We start from the raw sequence: 18228 nt of genomic DNA, 5'->3' as shown, positions 1-18228 counted from the left end.
CAAAAAGCCCAGGATTTTTTGTTTAAGGAAGAGATTTCTCCGATTTCTGCTACTCACTACGTTGGTCACTGTTTTGATCACTGCATTAAAATCAACTTTTGCCACTGAGTAGGATTTAAAGTTTTGATCTTTGAAACATTTAAGACAAACATTAATTCTAGGAAATATATTATTAATGCAAACTCTTTTTTTGCGAAATAAATATATTGCTAATCTATGCAAAGTCTTTTTATGTAATTTTGCTGGTGAGTATTTAATTTAGCAATTCTGAGCAATAGCAGAAAAAGAAATCTGGGGCCCCTAGGCTAATGATATATTATGGGCCCCTTGTGCAAAAGTTACCAATTTGACAAAAAAAATAGCAATATGTTGATGAGGCTTCACGCAGACAGGAGTCAGGGAGATCAACTAAATTGTGTAGGAAGGAGAACTTATCTCGAACACCAGAATACGTAATAAGACGCTTCTGCATAGCAGCCAAATGCTGTCTGTGATTTGTAGGAAAACGCTTATTCTAAAATCTTCCCTTGGTAACAAGCTAACTTCCTCTTTGTTGCCTTCATGAAACGCTTAGAAGTACTCAGACCACTTACTGGCAAGTGGTTTGAGCACTTCTAACACGCTTAGAAGTACTCAAACCACTTGCCAGTAAGCACCTGACCTTTACGTTCAAACAACTCAAACTCTTTTCTTAAACTGCTCATGTAGTCAGTTAGTGATAACATCAAACTGAAAGCTGTGTTAAGGTCCAAATCTGTGGTATCATTACATGGTAAATCAACTACAAAGCCTTTGCTGCCTCTGCTTTAGCTGACCATCTGGTTTCACTAAGACTCTTCGAAACGGGTGTTGAGTCCAGGATATTCTTCAGCACAGACCAGCTATGCATTGAAGCACTCATAAACGAGTAAAGTTTCTCAATAATGTCAAAGAACAATGATGCTTATGATTTGCAGTTTGCTGCTTCATTTCCTGCTAAGTTCATTGAGTGTGCAAAGTACGAGATGTATTCAGCATATGAACTCCGTGCCTTTAATATTGCTTGAACACCATGGTAAGTTCCAGACATGTCACTAGTATTATCATATAATTGACCACGACTGTTTGTAATGTCGATACCCACTTTTTCTAAAAATGCCAAAACGCTTGTTGAGATCTCACTCACAGTATGTCCACTCATGTCAAGAAACTTGAGGAAACGCTCAACGAGTACGCAACTGTCTTCAAGTAGATATCTAACAATACAAGTTAATTGATCAACCTTGCATGCATCTGGTGTGCTATCATAGATACTTAATAGTACTTAGCACGCTTAATTCGGTGAACATAAGTGTCCATTAGTTGCTGGCCCAAAAACTTGATTATTTCAACGACACGTTCGAGCACCGATCTTAAGTATTGGGATTCCGCATTGAATTGTTTGACAATGTTTTCATCGATACGAGCTGCAGCCACTTAAAGGTTTCTGCTGCTCTGAACGGCAGCTATGTGGGCTAAAGACTTTTCATGCGCACAGATAACGGCTAAGCCATTCTTCCAGTCATTGAACTCATCACCACGAAAAGCGTTTTTCTGCGTTGAAAGTAACTGCGTTGAAAGTAACAAACTTTGGCCCATTATCGTCATTGCCTTACTTCCTGTTTCGTTATCATCATCATCATTTTTCTACATTTAGAACATCATGAGAATGAGATGTTGCCTTGGGCATAGCACTTTGAGAAGAAGGATCATCAAGAGGCATTTGTTCTGTAACTGTTACTGAAGGTTGCTTCCCAAACATCTCCGTGAGCTTAATTGTTTTTGACATTACTTCTGTGTGTGCTTTTGTTGCACGTTTTCTTTCACGACGTCTTAGAGCTATTGATTTATGATGATATGACATTTTAGCGACTTCAAAAAAGATCGGTATAATACTGTAGTCCGCCACTGATTCTGAGAGTAAAAAAGAAAATATCTTTTTTTTTATATCATAAAGAAACCATTAGAAATCCTTAAACCATTTGGGTTAAGTACATTTAAAACTGGTAATCATATTATTTGGTACAAATGCACGAGAATAAGCCTGACCAACAAGGTAAGATATATCATAAATTGTAACTTGTTTGACAAGAGATATCATCCTTTTATTCATGCCAATGTTGTAAAAACTTTTAAATAAGGGTGGCACTTCGTGGGTTACGTGAGAATGAAATGTTAATTAAAATTAAGCTTCATCTTTTAGCTCAATAATAGAAATGCTCACATAAATTTCATGATTATCCATTAATAAAAGAACTGGTTTTTCAACCAAATTTCGTGCATTAGGAGGAGCACCATTCAGCGTGTATTTCTTAAATTTAGCACATAGAAATACAAGTAATGGTGGGATGTTATTTCTAGTAGCATTAAGTATATTGTTTTCTCAATACTTTTTTCTGAAATGTAAAGTTAATTGTAGGTTAAAGATATTCTTTATGTAATATGAAAATTTGGTTTCAATATTTTATTGTTTTTGTTTTAAACATTTGTGAAGAAGTGGCATTTTTGAACTTGATGGTTGCAAACATGCTGGTTTTTAGTTTCCATTTAAAATGGCAGAATTTTAAAGCTTTTTTCTGACAAATTTAGCAAAATAAATACTGTGGACATATTTGCCCAAAGGGATGACAGAAAATTTAAAACAATGAAGATAACTAACACCGGATTTAACAAACATGAAAAAAAGATTTGGTTTTGTAATGAGGAGATTTTTAGGCTAAGAACTGGGGTTTTATAAAAGAAGCACTAGACTTACTGCATCTCTAAAGAATATGAGGAAGATCAGAACTAAACTATTGATTCAACGACATCCATACAACATGTATCATTCAACTCTTACAAAAAACTTTTAACATGAAGAAAATTGTAATGATCAAACTGATTTTGTATATTTACTAAGCTCTCAAGAGGCGGCTCAAGTCATTCAAAAAGTTATCATCTATCATCTGTGGTGGTTTAGTTGGTTCTTTTGTATGAAGGGGTTACTAAGCTACATTTTTGTGCTCAGTGTGTAGAAATAAGTACAAAAACATACCAAAATGATATTTTGGACAAGGTCGTTGAGCTTCTTAATGAGACCATGTATAATTCTGGTAATTAGACCTACCAGCAATATTCTAGTGCGAAATTTAAAGTGCAGCTGAGAAAGTGAAGTTCACAAAACAATTTCTCGAAATTCACACACCAAAGTTCTTTAGAGCTAAAGTTTAGCCTTCTGGATGCCCAAGTTTAAATTCGCTGGACTATTGATATTCTTATTGATATTGATTCGCTGGATTGTGATCAGAAAGGAGGACATGATCTGTAGTAGATGAGATTTAAACTTGGAGAAATTAAAGCAGTTGTTGAAGCAGTGGCTAATTTTCTAATGGAAATCGTGTTTGTTGTTCTGATAATTTGCTGTCACATTTAAAGGCGGTGAGAACAAAATAATCCTAAAGGAAAAGTTATGATGTTTTGAAAGTTAGCCTAAAATGCAATATTTTTTGTTCTCATCTGCCATGATGGATTTTAAAGCATTACTTTTTTTTTTGAATAATTTAAATTCTAGTGGAAAAAAACAGTTGAAAATCAGTGCTTAACCATTTTTGAGGGTGCTGAATCCAAATATGTAGACAAAATTACACAAGCAAAATTTTTTGGATTTTAAAATGGCGAAGACAAAATTTCTGTTTTTTTTTTTTTTTACCATGGGTTACACTTTCACTAATTCCTGGAGTTGTCCAACTCTCATGGGCTGGAATTTTTATCAGATAAAAGAAGAGATTTTAAACAATTTTAATATAAAAGACGGTTTTGGTACTTGAATCATTATAAAGATATGCCATTTTGAATTTTAGACTGAAAATGCCAATATTTTTGGGCCCGTGTTCTACATTATAGATATTTTAGTGGTACCTTTTACTGAATGATTTAATTGATAGAGGAAGATATTGGCTGAAAATTGTTGTTTGACCATTTTTGAGGGTAGCGAATCCAATGATAAAGAGAAAATAACCCAATTCATATTTTTGATTATCTTTTTTTGATTTCAAAATGATCAAAACAAATCTCTACGCTTTTTTAAAGTTTACATTTTGAATATATAATATATATCTGGAAAAATTGGGGTGCATGAACTTTAACCATGAAATCATTATTCTCTTTACCAATTTTGGAAGCCATACCAGGCCAGTAAAGTTCATCATATTTGCACACTAGGTATTGTGATATTGTAAAACTGTCAATCTGAACTACATTGTTTTTTTTCTTTTATTTAGGAAGTTAAATATTAGAGCAAAATCATCATCCTTAGATAACCGTTTCATCTTTATGATTGAAGTAGATGAAGATTTATATTGATGGAAACTTCTTGTCTCAGTAACAGTGGTTGCTATTGATAATCTATGGGACACTTTTTTTCGTGTTAACTTCATTTCTTCAGCAGTGACATATTCAAACTTGATCCCACTGATTGACTTTTGACAGCATTCAAAGATTGTTTCAGCAGACAGTATTTGACCTGCGGTTGGACTCTGCAAACTAGCAGTGGCAACAGGCCTTTTATACTGTGCCACCAATATCATTACATGACGATTTGCCATGGCTTGTTGCAAAGAAAATCCAGATGCAACTAACAGAAAAATCTTCAGCCTGGTAATACAAATTACAAAAATGTTTGCTGTTTATAGTCTTGAACAGCCATCAGAAATGAATTTTTGTGATTATGGAACAAAGATTAGTTTTGATATAATCAATTGTTCGCTGCATAACTTTATGGATAAATCCAACGATTGTCTTCTCAATATTCTTATCTCAAATTATAAAGACAAAAAATTTTTGAATTAAAAATAAACTTTACCCCTCCATTTTAAAAAGCGTGTCAGCCTTAGAAGATCTCAAAATCCTGGATAATTTTTATTAAAATCTCATTTTTTGTTTGTTAAAGAACTAAGCAGTCGTAATTTTCAGAACATGTTGCAAACAAAAAAGATAAATTTATGAGTATTTTTTAATTTCTAGCGTTTCTGAAAAGTTGACTGTTTTATTTTAATTACAATCTTACTATTAATTTTTGTGAGTACAAATTCAAGTGTTAAAGACTTACTAAAAATATTGAAGTAAAGCACATTTAAAAACCAATAAAAAAAGATATTCCTAAAAGTAGATAAAAAAAGATTAAGAATTGATTAAGAATACAAGATCAACGATATGACAGAAAAAATTAACTATATGACAAAGAAGATTGAAGAATCTTCGTTTGTTTTTTTTTGCATTAACAAAGAACAATTTAAAAACATAAATTTTAATGGTGTGATTAAAGTTAAAAGCCAACGTGTAAAGAAAATTTGACACTAAAAGTAAGAAAGAGCGCATTCTTTAACAATAAACAGATCTTTTCAATATAAATTCTTATACGTTAGTATATCTTATACGCTAATACCTTATACGTTAATATATCTTATACATTAATATATCTTATAAGTTAATATATCTTATACGTTAATATTCTCAGATATTTCTTCTAAACGGTTGTTTTTTGGATTAAACATCGCCTTTTTTCGTTTGGATGTGTTTTCTTTACACTCGTTTATAGTAGACTGTTGATCTTTAATGGTCTTCTGTAAAACTCCGTTCTTTTCTTCTTCAATTTTAAGCTGATTTTGAAAACGTTTTATTTCTGATTGGTATTGTCGCAACAGTTTATCTTGTTGTCGCGCCTTAAAAAGAAATATATATTTTTTAAAATTTCTGTCCATCTCTAATGATTTAAAACATTTTGTTTGGTCACATTTAGCTTTTTTCACCAACTGATTTTTAATTAAAAGACACTTTTGAGTTTATTACACTATGTACTTTTACTGAATATTTGAGAGTTGTTTAAAGCTAACTTTTTGGTTGCTTATGTTACCGTTTTAACCACATCAAGTTTTTATTCTATGATATACCCTTATCTTATGATGCTAAGTGCAAATGAATTTTCAAGTTTATTAAATTGTATTGCTCAAAACCATGATGCTTAGTTATAAAAACTTCCGACATTGAGAAATGAGGCATAAAATACTTTTATGAAACAACTGTCAAACAATTTAATTTGCGAGAAAAAAGTGCTTCGTGTCTAGAGCAACTGTAACATAAAGCAACTGTAGAACAATTTCATTTACGAGAACTGGAGTAAACTTAGAAAGTAACTGAGTGCTTCGTGTCTTTTGAAATGCACTAATAGTAGTCTGCAATCATCGGTGTCTCATCAGCTTCGATACCTTTCCTCCATACCCTTAAAATCTTAACGCAAGTGCTCGCTTATCACACACGTAACCGAGGTCAGTAGAAAATTTATTGAAATGGTCAAGAAAACTAAAAAAAAATTACACTCATGTTGCGTCCAATTGATAACTTACCAGACATTTCTAGGTTTTTGCTTTTGTATTTCCTAAAACATTTTCACAGTAGATTTCCAAGATCTTTTGTTTATATCAAACATTTAGTTTGTGAAAACTTTACCTTTCATTAATTGTTTGTAGTCAAAATTACCGACTTTTACTTTGTTATGACTTACTTCTCTGTAATAGTTATAACTTACATTTCTCTAATAATTATAACTTAGAATTATATCATTATAAAGTGCATCTTCAATGCTACGATGGAAATAACTAATTTTTATTTACGGAAATCTTTCTAAGGAAAATATTGCGCACAAAGTTTTTTTCTTATAACCCCCCACCCTACCCCTTCTCAACCTGATTTGCAGTCTCCAACGCCTTCATATATCATGCTCCTACATTAGGGAGTATATCTCAGTAATTTTTCCTATGGCCAATCATGCTATTAACAGAAAAAAAGAATACTAGAACGATCATCAAATATGACATTTGACGCTAAAAATATTTTTCATAAAAATCACGCCAAAAAATACATTCAAAGAGAAACATAAAATTCATTTCTACGTTGTTATTGCTAATCAGGATGAACTGAAAATGCTACTTTTAAACAATTAAAAATAAAAACCTGATCTTGATACTGTTTAACTTGATCTTGAGATTGTCTGCTCTGAATTTTTTGTTGATGCTGTGCATCAACAAGTCTTTGTTGGTATTCAGAATTTTTTTTCTTCAAATCTTCTGTTTCTTTCAACATTTCAGTTTGAAGATACTCCATCTTCTACAACATTAGAGGTTTTTCTTACCAAAAATTATTTTAGAAGAAAAGAAAAATAATCTCTTGATTCTCTAAAGAAATTGCCAAAATACCTTGTTGATTATCTTGAAATATAGACTAGATTTAACACTCAAGAAAGCCTTTAAAAACATTTTAAACTAACGCATTAGTCTTTAAAACCATCTTTAAGCAATTAGAAACCTTAAATACCTTTCGGAAAATGTTATTTCTAGCGTGATATGAAACAGATGAAGTGTTTATCTGCGCCAGATGTCGCTGTTGAAGATTGCTGATCTTAGTATCATACTAAATATCAAAAAAATACTTAAAGACTTTATATTTGTATGACGGTATTAAACATGCTTTTATTTTTATATTAAATGCACCAAGTGTTAACTTTTTTTCTTCAAATTTACCTCCGATCTTACTTTCTCAATATTGAGCTGATATTTCTTTTCATTTTCAGTAAGCTCTTTTGTAAGCTTGCTCACTTGATCATTTAGACTTTTCAATTTTGCCTCATACACTGATATTTCTTTGCGTGCTGATAATTTAAAAAAAGAAAATTATTAACTATTAAAAATAACATTTCTTGAAAGGATTAAAAAATAAAACAAAACCAAAACGAAAAAAAAAAAAAAAATTAAAACACTGACAAATCTGTTCAGCTTGCTTTTGCAGACTTTCAATTTCAAAGAGTTGCTTTTTTTTCAAATCAGATATTTGAGAGACAAAGTTTTCCTTGTTTTCATGAAGAATCTAGTAATTGAATGTAATAATTGCATATATAAAAAGTAATAACTGCATATATAAAAAGTCAAAACTTTTCTTAAATTTTTTTTTTTTAAAAAAAAAAAAAAAAAAACAGAAAGGGAGAAATATATATAACTTTAAAATTGAGCAAATTTTTTTAAAACGAAAAAATTTTTCAAACTATCAGAAAGAGAAGATAGGAAGAAAAAAAAACAACCTGATGAAGTTTTTTTTCTTTTTCTTTTAACTCTTTAACTGTTTCTCTCAATACTACTGCCTCATCTATTCGGAAAAAAATCTACTTTTGTTTTTTCTAACACTAAATCTATTCTACATTAAAAAGTTCCATAATTTTCTATGATGAAAAAACCCAACAAGAAGCTTTACCTTTAATTTTCGCATGATCTGTAAGCATACTTTGATACTTTGAAATCATTTCTTGAAGAATTTTTATCTCTATAAAAAATTGAAAAATATCTTTATGAAATTAATAATCTGTAGAAAATAATGCTATTATGAAAGTATGTCAAAACCTTCTTTAGAATGTCTTTCGGCAATGGTGTATGCTTGGATACGTTTATCTGAAACCTTCAGTAAATTCTGCAAATGATTACTTTCTAAAACCACTTTCTCAACAATCTATTTATAATTAAGCAAAACGCATCATACGACCATCTTTGAGAATATGTATGTATGTATGTATGTATGTATGTATGTATGTATGTATGTATGTATGTATGTATGTATGTATGTATGTATGTATGTATGTATGTATGTATGTATGTATGTATATACACACAAATATATATATATTGGTGTATATATATATATATATATGTATATATATATATATATACATATATATATACACCAATTTTTCAAATAAGGAGAAAAAAAAGACGCACTTAAGCCTATATTCAGCCTATTTTAGAAAAAATAAACTTCAAAATCAATGAAATTTGTGAAAATCAGCAAAGCAAGAGAACTAAACAAAGTAAAATATTACCATATTGAGATTAAGAAGTTCTTCTATCAACTTGTCAATATCAACAGCCATGTTAAATATTAAAAACCCCTAAACATTTTTTTTTATTTTCTAGAATATTAAACCAGAATTCTTTACTTTATATATAATCAGTGAGATCAATAAGTGATATAGATGTAATATTTTATTCTTCTAACAGTTAAAAATTAAATCATTATATTGGAAAGCAACAGCCACTTGAAGAAAAAAAAAAAAGATCTATTTAAATATGTTAAAAAATATATTCACAACAAAATACAAACAGTTAAATCTATAATAAATAAAAATTATTTCAAGCTCAGCAGGTTTATATAAAGCTTAATCTAAAGGAGATTATATTTTGCTATTATTAAAGTTCTTTTTAAATGACCATAACTACAGACTATTCTCAAATTAGTGCATAAACCAACAACCAAAAATCAATCTTGTTTAATTTAAAGCTTTTGCAGTTGTGAATATAGATCTCCAAGCCTTTAAAAACAAATATAGTTAAAATTATTTCAATAGCCATTACACCTTTCATCATCTAAAGTATTGCAAATTGTTAAAAAATAAAAATGCTATTAGAACTTATTTAAAAAAAGTTAATGCAATCACATGCAATTATTTAGTTTCTTACCCAAGCTCTTTCAACATGTCTAAGAAATGTTGGAATTGCTCAAAGGAAGCTTCAATACTTTCAAGAACATTTTCATCTTCCAAACTTTTCACTAAATTTGACATTTATTAATAGCATGGAACATGTAAGCCATGGTATAATATATTATATCTTTTCTAATATGACTACTATAAATAAATTCCACAAAATCTTTTTAAATTTCACCAGCAAATTAATTTTTTTAATTAATCTTTTAGCTTTTATTGGATTTTTTAAATTATGGTGACAAAAAATCAATTTATTTTGTAATAAAATTTCCAGATTTTAAAAAAAGAAAACTAAGTATTCAAATGTCTTTTAAGAAAGGACATGCATTATATTTAAGATTTTCAAACCCACCTGGTAAATCTAAATAACTTTTAGATTTCATAGCTTTTGCATCCTGCATAAGAAAACAAAATAAAAAAAACAATATCAGATAGAACAAAACATTTATTATGTAATTAAAGTACAAACAATAGAAATAATAAGATAGGAAAACTTTAGACCACTAGCTGTTTCTTGAGCTGAACAATTTCCTCTTCTAAATTTTTTTTTTCTTCTTCTAATTGTTTGGATTTAGCAACAGCAATGAGCCTCAAGCATTTTTCTTTTCTACATTTTTCTTTATAAAATTCCAGCTTCACTTTTTCCCTGATCATTTTTTCTTTATTTCCCAAATTTTGATCACATTGATCAATACCTGTTAACTCAAAACACTTTTGAGCTGACATTGACTCAGGATCAGCCCAAAAATCTTTTGAACTAGAATTGTCTTGAAAACCTAGATAAGAATGAATACCAATTGGCATTGATGCAAATGGTAGTGTTTTACAATTTTTAACAGGAATCTCATTATGGTGACCTGTTCTTTTTGTATCAGAATAGTAAGCTTGATGATTCATTCTTTTGGTGTCTCTATGTGAAATAAAATATTTTGATTAGATAATATCAAGCAAGATAGGAAAAGTTCCTAGAAAAAGTCTTTCAAATTTTAATTGTGATTATGAAAAAAAAAAAAGTTAAACTTAGTTTCAATAGAAAAAGTTTTTCACCTTAAAGCTCTTCTAGTCACTTTGTTTTGAAATGATTTTGTAATGTTGTATTTTGATTGCTTCTTAGATTGCCTTTTATTAGTTTCAGCATGAGTTCTACCACTCAACCATTTGTACTGCACAACAGATAAAAAAAAAGTCATTTTATTCATTTTGTGAATAAAGTTCTGCTAAACTTTGTATGATTTTTTTTTCAACTAACCTAAATAAAAAAAAAAAATCAACCAAAGACTTAGATGCCTTGTTCTAATAACATTTTATCATGCTTCTAGGCTTTAGATGTGTTGATAAGATACTATTCATCAAATTGCTATAGCCAAATGAAGATACTCATATTAAAGAGGCTAACAGAATAAAATAATACCATCAAAAGGCCAATTTTAGGTAAACATAAAAAAAAAAAAAAAATTTGAATTTTTTAGTTCTATTAAAATTTAGCAGTTTTAAAAAGTTTTCTTTTATACCTCTAAATGTTCCCCTTGAGCATTTATCATAACCTGTTCAATTATTGAGCGCAACAAATCATAATCTAAAAAAATTGTGTATATATATATATATATATATATATATATATATATATATATATATATATATATATATATATATATATATATATATACATTATTAGACAAAACACTTGCAACCAAATAATGTTAATTTAGTTTCTTTACATAAAAGTGCTGCATTTTTTCAATTTAGAGAAATAACTATGTAACTGTTTAGAGACAATGTTCTTCAAGTTTTATTCATCACAAAGTTCATTATTTGTACACAAAAATTAACAAATTAATCAAAAGTATTAAAAAAAGTTGATTTCCTTCTGGACAAAACAAGTGCAACTCGACAAAATGTTGACCAAGCTGTATTTTGCGATTGATATTTTGTGGCGAATCCTTTGTTGTCGATCACAGCTTTGCATCTTCGAGGCATAAATTCGATCAGATGATCAATGCAAACTTGTGGAATCGCTGCCCAGGCCTTTTAGATTTGTTCAAACAGTTGATCCTTATTACGAACACCTTCACGATTAATTCTACAGTTGACGATCTCCCACAGGTTCTCGATAGGGTTGAGATCCGCAGATTGAGGCGGCCAATCCATCACCGATAGGTGGTTGTCTTGAAACCACTGCTTGACTACTTTTGCAGTGTGTTTCGGATTGTTGTCTTGCTGAAAAACCCATTTTATTGGCATATTCCATTTAGCATGAGGTAACATAACATCTTTCAGGATATTTTTATACATGAAACAGTCCATTTTTCCATCATTTCGATGTATCGGACCTAGACCGTTAGCAGAAAACACCCCCAGACCATTACATTGCCTCCACCATGCTTCACGGTCTTATGGCAGTAACGTAAATCTAAGTGTTTTCCGGCTGGTTGACGTACACAGCAAATGCCATCGCTCCCAATGATGTTGAACTTCGATTCATCACTGAACAGGACAGTTCGCCATTTCTGCACATTCCAGTCAATATGAGATGTAGCAAACAGGAGTCTTTTCTTCTGGTTTTTTAGTGAAATCAGCGGTTTCTTTGCAGGGCGTCAAGAAAACAATCCCGCTTCAACAGCACGTCGATTGATTGTTCGGTCCGATACAGGCAGCTCTAATTGCTTTTGTATCTTAACTGATGATATCCAGGGATCCTTCTTGACAGATCTGACAATCATAGAATCCTTTCTAGAAGTGGTGGAACACGGTCTTCCACCTTTGTTATCTGCTGCCAAATTTCCCGTTGAACGATATTTGGAACATAGTCTTGATACGGTCCATTTTTTCACTTCATTCACTGACATTCCACTTACGTAATCGCCAATAATTTTCTTTCTTAGTTCCAATCCAAGACTGTTGGGAGCCATTTTTGCACTTGAAGTCATAAAAATAACAAATATTTCTGGATGCTACTGGATGCTTCCAGATGCTTCTTCTGGAAACTTCTGGAAGCTTCTGGAAACTTCCTTTAATTATTAAAAAACTTCCATGACGTTGACACGAACCAGACTTAAGAAAATGAAACAAATCAAAAAAGTTGCACTTGTTTTGTCTGCTGCAAAATGGCACTTGTCAACAAAATTCTGATGTTGGTTGCAAATGTTTTGTCCAATACTGTATATATATATATATATATATATATATATATATATATATATATATATATATATATATATATATATATATATATATATATATATATATATATATATTTACACACATATATAAAACCAACCAACCTGATGTCTGTAAAGCAGTCAATGACAATTCTATTTTTATTTTTATCATTTATTTTTAATGTACCTTATATATTTTTAAGTAATTTTTTTTTTCAGATAAAATTGGTTTAACAAAATAAAAATGCTTGGACATGACAGACCTATCCAATTTTAAAAGAGGCCAAACCATTTGTACTTGTATGGCAGGAGTAAGTGTGAGCAAAATAGCCCAGATGCTAAATACTTTAAGAGGTACATCTTGAAAATAATGACAGCATTTGAAAAGTATGGTAAAACATCATCATCAAAGTGCAATTCTGGAAGGAAAAAACCTTTCTGACAAGGGCCGTCATACTCTAACTTGAATAGTCACCAAGAACCCCCAAGCAACAGCTCTTAAAGTTGCTACCAAACTTAATAGGTATCTCAAAAATCCAGTTTCTACAGAGACTGGTTGTTGGGAGCTTCATAATACCAGATTTTATGGAAGAGCTGCTATCTCAACAAACGTTAGAAAACATTTTTAGAGTGGTGTAAAAATAACCAGAACTGGTCTACATAGCAGTGGAAGAATGTAATATTCTCTGATGAATTGTTATTTACATGTCCATCTACATTCTTCTTACTGTAAAACATAAAGGAGGATCAGTGATGATCTAGGGAGCAATAATGTGGAAATCAACTGGCCCAATAGTTTCCCTTCATGGCAGAATTAGTATTCATAACTATTTGACTGTTTTATCAGATCAAATCCATCCAATCATTTTAGAACTGTTCTTGGAAGGCAACACAATATTCCAGGATGACAATGCCCCAATTCACACCACTAAAGTAATCTTAAAATGGCATGATGAACACTCTAAGGAAGTAACTCATCTTATCTGGCCACCACAATCGCCTGATCTTAATATTATTGAACATTTGTGGTACACATTAGAAAAAAATTTAAGAAGTCGATATCCACCACCAAAATCACTAAAAGAACTATGGACAGTTTTTATAGAAGAACAAAAAAAAACTCCATTAGAACACATTCAAAGTTTGTATGAGTCAATACCTTGCCATATTCAATTTATAATTACTGCCAAAGGTCCTACCAGTAATTAAAACAAATTTATTTGTATTTGAAGGTGTTTCCATTATTTTGTCCAACCCTTGTGTGTGTGTGTGTGTGTGTGTGTGTGTGTGTGTGTGTGTGTGTGTGTGTGTGTGTGTGTGTGTGTGTGTATAAATTTACATCTTTTTCTGATAAGTGCCATAATGCATAAAAAGTGCATAATGGATTTGTGTACCTATTTGTGGGTTCCTTCGTAAGTCCAGTACAAGCAAAGTTTTATTAAATGCAATTGCTTCCTGAATAACCAATGCACCTTCAGAAGATATTCCACACTGTTGCAAATCAATAGCTGAAAATAATTTAATGTAATAAAAAGAAACATTTTTTTTACAATAACAACAGTGTTTTTTTTTTCTATATAATTTTAACTAAATAATTTGTCACAAGATAAGAAGTTATTTTATGGTCTAAAAACTAGATTAATAAAATAAAATTAGGTAATTAAATTCAAAAAGAGAATCTAATAAAAAGTTACCTGTTACTATTCAATAATATGTAATTTAAACCGTGAAAAAAAACTTTTAAAACTTTTAAAAAAGTCTTGCTGCTGTATTAGCATAGTCAAAACAAGAAAACAAACAAATTTTTTAATCTATTGTAGATTAACATAATAGCAATAATCAGTTAAATTTATTGTACAATTGCAATACTAGGTAGGTGAATTTCACCTAGTTGGTATCACTAGCTTTGTATAAAAAACACTTACTCTGAAAAAATTAATTCTAAATTTTAACCTTTTAACCAAAAGTCATCTTTAAGTGCATCAGCTAGTAATCTAGCACCATAATCAGTTATGTGGTTGTCACACATTGAGATTCTGCGCAAACCATGCATTTGATCTAAATTGGGTTTTCTATAACGCAAACTTTCTTGCCAAGCCTCACCAAATCTGTTTGTAGCTTGGTACTTAAAATATACACATACAGTAAAATCAATACCAGTGACAAAAAAAAAAGTACAACATAAAAAATTTTTTTCTAAAATTTTTTATAGACCTTAATTAGAGAAGCTACATCTTCAGCACTCTTCCAGCTCAAGCCACATCCACTGACATTAATTGATGTTAAACTCTGTGAATTTTTTATACTTTTACAGATAACTAGAAAAAATAATAGTTTTCTCTTATTACTTATTGTAAATTATATAACAGAAAGAAAATTGGAAAATAAATAGGTAAAAAGTAACAAATATTTGACTTTATTGTTAACAAAATCAAAATACCTTTAAATAATTTATCACCAATTTTAGACTTTTCCAATGAAAAATATTTTAGAGATTTTGAATTTTCAACACCCTATTAAGGCAAGATACTCAATAATAATAGTCAATTATTTAAAATTATATACTTTAACATATAATAGTGTTTATTTGAAGTACAGACCTTTGCTAAAATATAAATATCTTGTTCTCGAAATGGTATGTTTTGAAGAACCAAGCATTCTAAACACAGACTATTGACTAGGCAATCTTTTAGAGCTCTAAATCAAAAACAATCTGAATCAAGTTGAATACTAAAAACAATTATTCAGTGTCAGAGTTATATGGTAGCAAACATCAATAAAAGGTGGAGTGTAAAAGTTACAAAAATACAGATTAAGTTGTTACTAACACTCCACCTCAGATATTTGCCTTGTTAAGCTACCGCATTATAGATAAATCAAGCAGACCTGGCCAGCTTTAGAGTGATTTCTTTAGAACGAACTGCTGCAACTTTTTTCTTGATCAGTTTATTTCCTTAAGAAAACCATTTCATTAAAAAAAAAACTTTAAAAACAAAAACTAGTTATTTTTAAAGCATGAAAAGATAAATACAAAACAAACTTTTTAATAACTACTTTTACAAAAATTTATACCAAGCAACTATGACTAATTTTTTTGCATTATATCAGAGGTTACTGGTTAATATTAAAAAAACCTACTACATCAGCTGATGTTTATTGTTGCTTATTTTAAATATTTTTGTTAAAGTATTTTGATCACTTCTCTTGTTTAGCTATTTAGCCTAACTCTTTATTACTCTGTAACAAAATTTAAAATTGAACTCAATTAAAAATTTTTTTTTTGTTCCTAAATGTTTCATTGAAGTAATTAGAATCTAATTTAAAAAAAGTTTTCACATTAAAGTTTAATGAAGTATTAAACTAAAAAAACTTGCTCTAATTTTTTAAATTATGTTGCAATGTATTTTCTTGTTATACAAATTTATGTACATAAAATATGTTATATATTACTATACACATGTGTAAAGATACCTTCTGTAGGTTGTTTAATGCTTTGAATGGAGATATTTTTTAAAGACTTATTAACTTTGATTGCACCTAATAATGGTTCCCATTCTTTTGAAATAATTTTGTCTGCATTAAACTCCAGTATATTTTCTTTTAGATTTGCAATAACATGGAAATTTGGACAGCAGCTCACTTGTGCACACAACCTTTCATATTCAAATGCAAAATCTTCCTTTTGCTGTCTTCGACTTTGATTCATTTTTTTTTATGTTCAATTTATTTTATAAAACTATTTAAAATATATAAATGAATACTGGAAGATTAAGTGAGATTTTATATACCTTTTTTATGAAGATAAAAATAAAAAATCTTTTCTTTAACTGCAAAACAGAAAAGTTTTTCTATTAGAAAAAAAAATACTCTTCCATTTTCATAAATAAAAATGTAAACTATTATAGAAGTTCATAATTGAACGTACTATACATTGTTATGCCTCTTTTTATACTTATTTATGATGTAAAGTTAAACAATTTGAAGATTCGATTAATTTCAAATCCCACCATGTTTGTTTACAACATTGGCGCCTGAACAATCCGTGTTATTAACACAAGTCCAACTTTCTATTATACTATTTCCAATAAATTGAACACTATTAGGTGTCTTAAACCAGAATAAGTTGAAGTTAATTTTAAACTATTTTTTTTTGAACAGCTAATATGTTTTTTAAAATTATTCCTTTTCCACTCGCTAGCCAGATCTGCAAAAAATAATATTTTGAACATAACTTTTAAATCGACTTTCTATGTGTAGCAGCGATGTTCAGTCTTGGTTCACTGGGTGATCTGAGTGAAACAGCGTTGTTTTTCGAAACTTAAATTTCGATTTACTTAAGTAATAAGATTAAATAGCATAGAACTGCTGTTTTAATAGTATTTAACTGGGATGACTTTGGCCAGTATTTGCGATTTTGTTTTCCTGCGAATTTTTTCTTTTGTTATTGTGCTCAGTTCTTTTAGTAAATTATTTCCTAATTTAGTTTTTTCTTATCAATTGATGGTAAATGAACAAGAAAAGAATTTAGAGAAACAAAATCAGCAATAGTGGCCAAGTCACCCAAGTTGACGGTTTTCTTCAATTCAGATATCCTTACTATAACAAGAAGTTTTTTCCGCAGATTTTAACGTTTTAAAAAAACGGATTAAAAATTTTTAGTTATTTCCGTCACAATTTTTTTTTTAGTGCTTAAAATATGAATATTTTGACAAAACATCAGTGTGGCATCTTTTTAATGGATAACAAAAACGATAGATACTTCGGCATCAGTTGATAAAGATTAAAACGAATAATTCGATCATAAAAAGGAAAAAGTATCTTTTTAATCATAATAGGCAAGTAGTCCTCTAGTAACAGTCCTCTTAGGAGTCGAACAAAACTGGGGGCCCAAATCTATCCATTGTTTCAGTAACTAGCGCCAAATGATCAAAAACAGAGTTAGAAGCCATTCGAAGTACTCGTGCTTCCTTCGCTTCTAAAGCAATCGTCAAAACGCACTTGTTGACACTAATAGTTTTTTTACACCCACTTCGATTGGGTTCTTTATCAACGCGCAATGTATTATAAGCAATTTCTGCGTAACGTTCTGTTGGAAACGGAACATTTAACTCCAAATTGTAAGCGAACAAGTTGTCCATTAATCCTGAAAATTACTTTTCTAAAAATACATTTAAAAATAGAAATGAAAAATGTAGCAAAAAATTATAAGAAAAATTTTATTTCTTAAATTGGTAAAATTAGTAAAAACACAAGTAAAGTAAAGAATATTAAATCTGAAGAATTGTTCAATGATGACATTATTAAACGTTTACTTAGTGAAATTACCCGACGAGAAAAGTTTTGCAATTAAGTTAGGTTGCATAATACAATCCAATTATCCATAAATTGACCAAAACTATATTACAATCCATGTAATATAACTAATTGGGTTTGTCGAAAAATTATATTGCAATCTGTGTAAAAACTCTTGTTTTCCAACTACTTATTTACAAC

The 18228-nt window shown here is 29.8% G+C and overlaps 3 protein-coding genes across 9 annotated transcripts; all 3 read right to left on the bottom strand.

Moving 5' to 3' along the window:
• Nucleotides 1-4994: 4994 nt before the first annotated feature.
• LOC145192337 (uncharacterized) lies at nucleotides 4995-9103 on the bottom strand. 5 transcript variants are annotated; one of them, XM_090090986.1, is made up of 9 exons: nucleotides 8915-9103; nucleotides 8442-8547; nucleotides 8296-8364; nucleotides 8126-8190; nucleotides 7812-7914; nucleotides 7572-7699; nucleotides 7366-7461; nucleotides 7006-7158; nucleotides 4995-5717 (listed from the first exon to the last, which is right to left on the bottom strand). In XM_090090986.1, the coding sequence occupies exons 1-9, from the start codon at nucleotides 8963-8965 to the stop codon at nucleotides 5493-5495; spliced, it is 996 nt and encodes a 331-aa protein (XP_089947112.1). In that variant the 5' UTR covers nucleotides 8966-9103; the 3' UTR covers nucleotides 4995-5492. The 5 variants fall into 5 exon arrangements, with proteins under 5 accessions (XP_089947112.1, XP_089947114.1, XP_089947118.1 ...); XM_090090988.1 differs by lacking the exon at nucleotides 8442-8547 and having other exon boundaries at nucleotides 5373-5717; nucleotides 8915-9037; XM_090090992.1 differs by lacking the exon at nucleotides 8126-8190 and having other exon boundaries at nucleotides 5373-5717; nucleotides 8915-9006.
• Nucleotides 9104-9154: 51 nt separating this feature from the next.
• Nucleotides 9155-17063, bottom strand: LOC145192336 (centrosomal protein of 78 kDa-like). 3 transcript variants are annotated; one of them, XM_090090970.1, is made up of 14 exons: nucleotides 16207-16496; nucleotides 15622-15688; nucleotides 15336-15432; nucleotides 15176-15248; nucleotides 14950-15053; nucleotides 14689-14860; nucleotides 14130-14243; nucleotides 11089-11153; nucleotides 10625-10740; nucleotides 10435-10487; nucleotides 10079-10353; nucleotides 9930-9972; nucleotides 9552-9642; nucleotides 9155-9403 (listed from the first exon to the last, which is right to left on the bottom strand). In XM_090090970.1, exons 1-14 carry the CDS (start codon nucleotides 16439-16441, stop codon nucleotides 9367-9369), a joined length of 1542 nt encoding a protein of 513 aa, XP_089947096.1. In that variant the 5' UTR covers nucleotides 16442-16496; the 3' UTR covers nucleotides 9155-9366. The 3 variants fall into 3 exon arrangements, 2 of the variants coding, with proteins under 2 accessions (XP_089947096.1, XP_089947088.1); XM_090090962.1 differs by having other exon boundaries at nucleotides 10079-10487; nucleotides 16207-17063; XR_016453499.1 differs by lacking the exons at nucleotides 9155-9403; nucleotides 9552-9642; nucleotides 9930-9972 and having other exon boundaries at nucleotides 10175-10353; nucleotides 10625-10826.
• A 465-nt stretch (nucleotides 17064-17528) lies between these two features.
• LOC145191997 (EKC/KEOPS complex subunit LAGE3-like) lies at nucleotides 17529-17931 on the bottom strand. The gene has a single exon (XM_080069131.2). The coding sequence runs from the start codon at nucleotides 17871-17873 to the stop codon at nucleotides 17598-17600; it is 276 nt and encodes a 91-aa protein (XP_079925257.2). The 5' UTR covers nucleotides 17874-17931; the 3' UTR covers nucleotides 17529-17597.
• Nucleotides 17932-18228: the final 297 nt, after the last annotated feature.

Source organism: Hydra viridissima, unplaced genomic scaffold (assembly GCF_058129835.1).
Source record: "Hydra viridissima isolate aposymbiotic clone 2 unplaced genomic scaffold, HvirCarnegie_v1 scaffold_1, whole genome shotgun sequence".
Lineage (NCBI taxonomy): Eukaryota > Metazoa > Cnidaria > Hydrozoa > Anthoathecata > Hydridae > Hydra > Hydra viridissima.
Note: the sequence above shows the minus strand (reverse complement) of the source record. Positions and strands in the feature narration are given on the sequence as shown.

What these genes read in the sequence shown, in the direction of transcription:
- LOC145191997 (XM_080069131.2), bottom strand. Translation starts at nt 17,873, where the DNA reads ATGGACAACTTGTTCGCTTACAATTTGGAGTTAAATGTTCCGTTTCCA.
- LOC145192336 (XM_090090962.1), bottom strand. Translation starts at nt 16,441, where the DNA reads ATGAATCAAAGTCGAAGACAGCAAAAGGAAGATTTTGCATTTGAATAT. An exon ending in AGATGACTTTTGGTTAAAAG is followed by an intron (nt 14,244 to 14,688) that starts GTTAAAATTTAG and finishes AATTATTTTCAG; the next exon opens with CTATTGATTTGCAACAGTGT. An exon ending in GACATGTTGAAAGAGCTTGG is followed by an intron (nt 9,404 to 9,551) that starts GTAAGAAACTAA and finishes TTGTTTTTAAAG; the next exon opens with GCTTGGAGATCTATATTCAC.
- LOC145192337 (XM_090090986.1), bottom strand. Translation starts at nt 8,965, where the DNA reads ATGGCTGTTGATATTGACAAGTTGATAGAAGAACTTCTTAATCTCAAT. An exon ending in CGAAAGACATTCTAAAGAAG is followed by an intron (nt 8,365 to 8,441) that starts GTTTTGACATAC and finishes AATTTTTTATAG; the next exon opens with AGATAAAAATTCTTCAAGAA. An exon ending in AAAGCAAGCTGAACAGATTT is followed by an intron (nt 7,700 to 7,811) that starts GTCAGTGTTTTA and finishes TTAAATTATCAG; the next exon opens with CACGCAAAGAAATATCAGTG.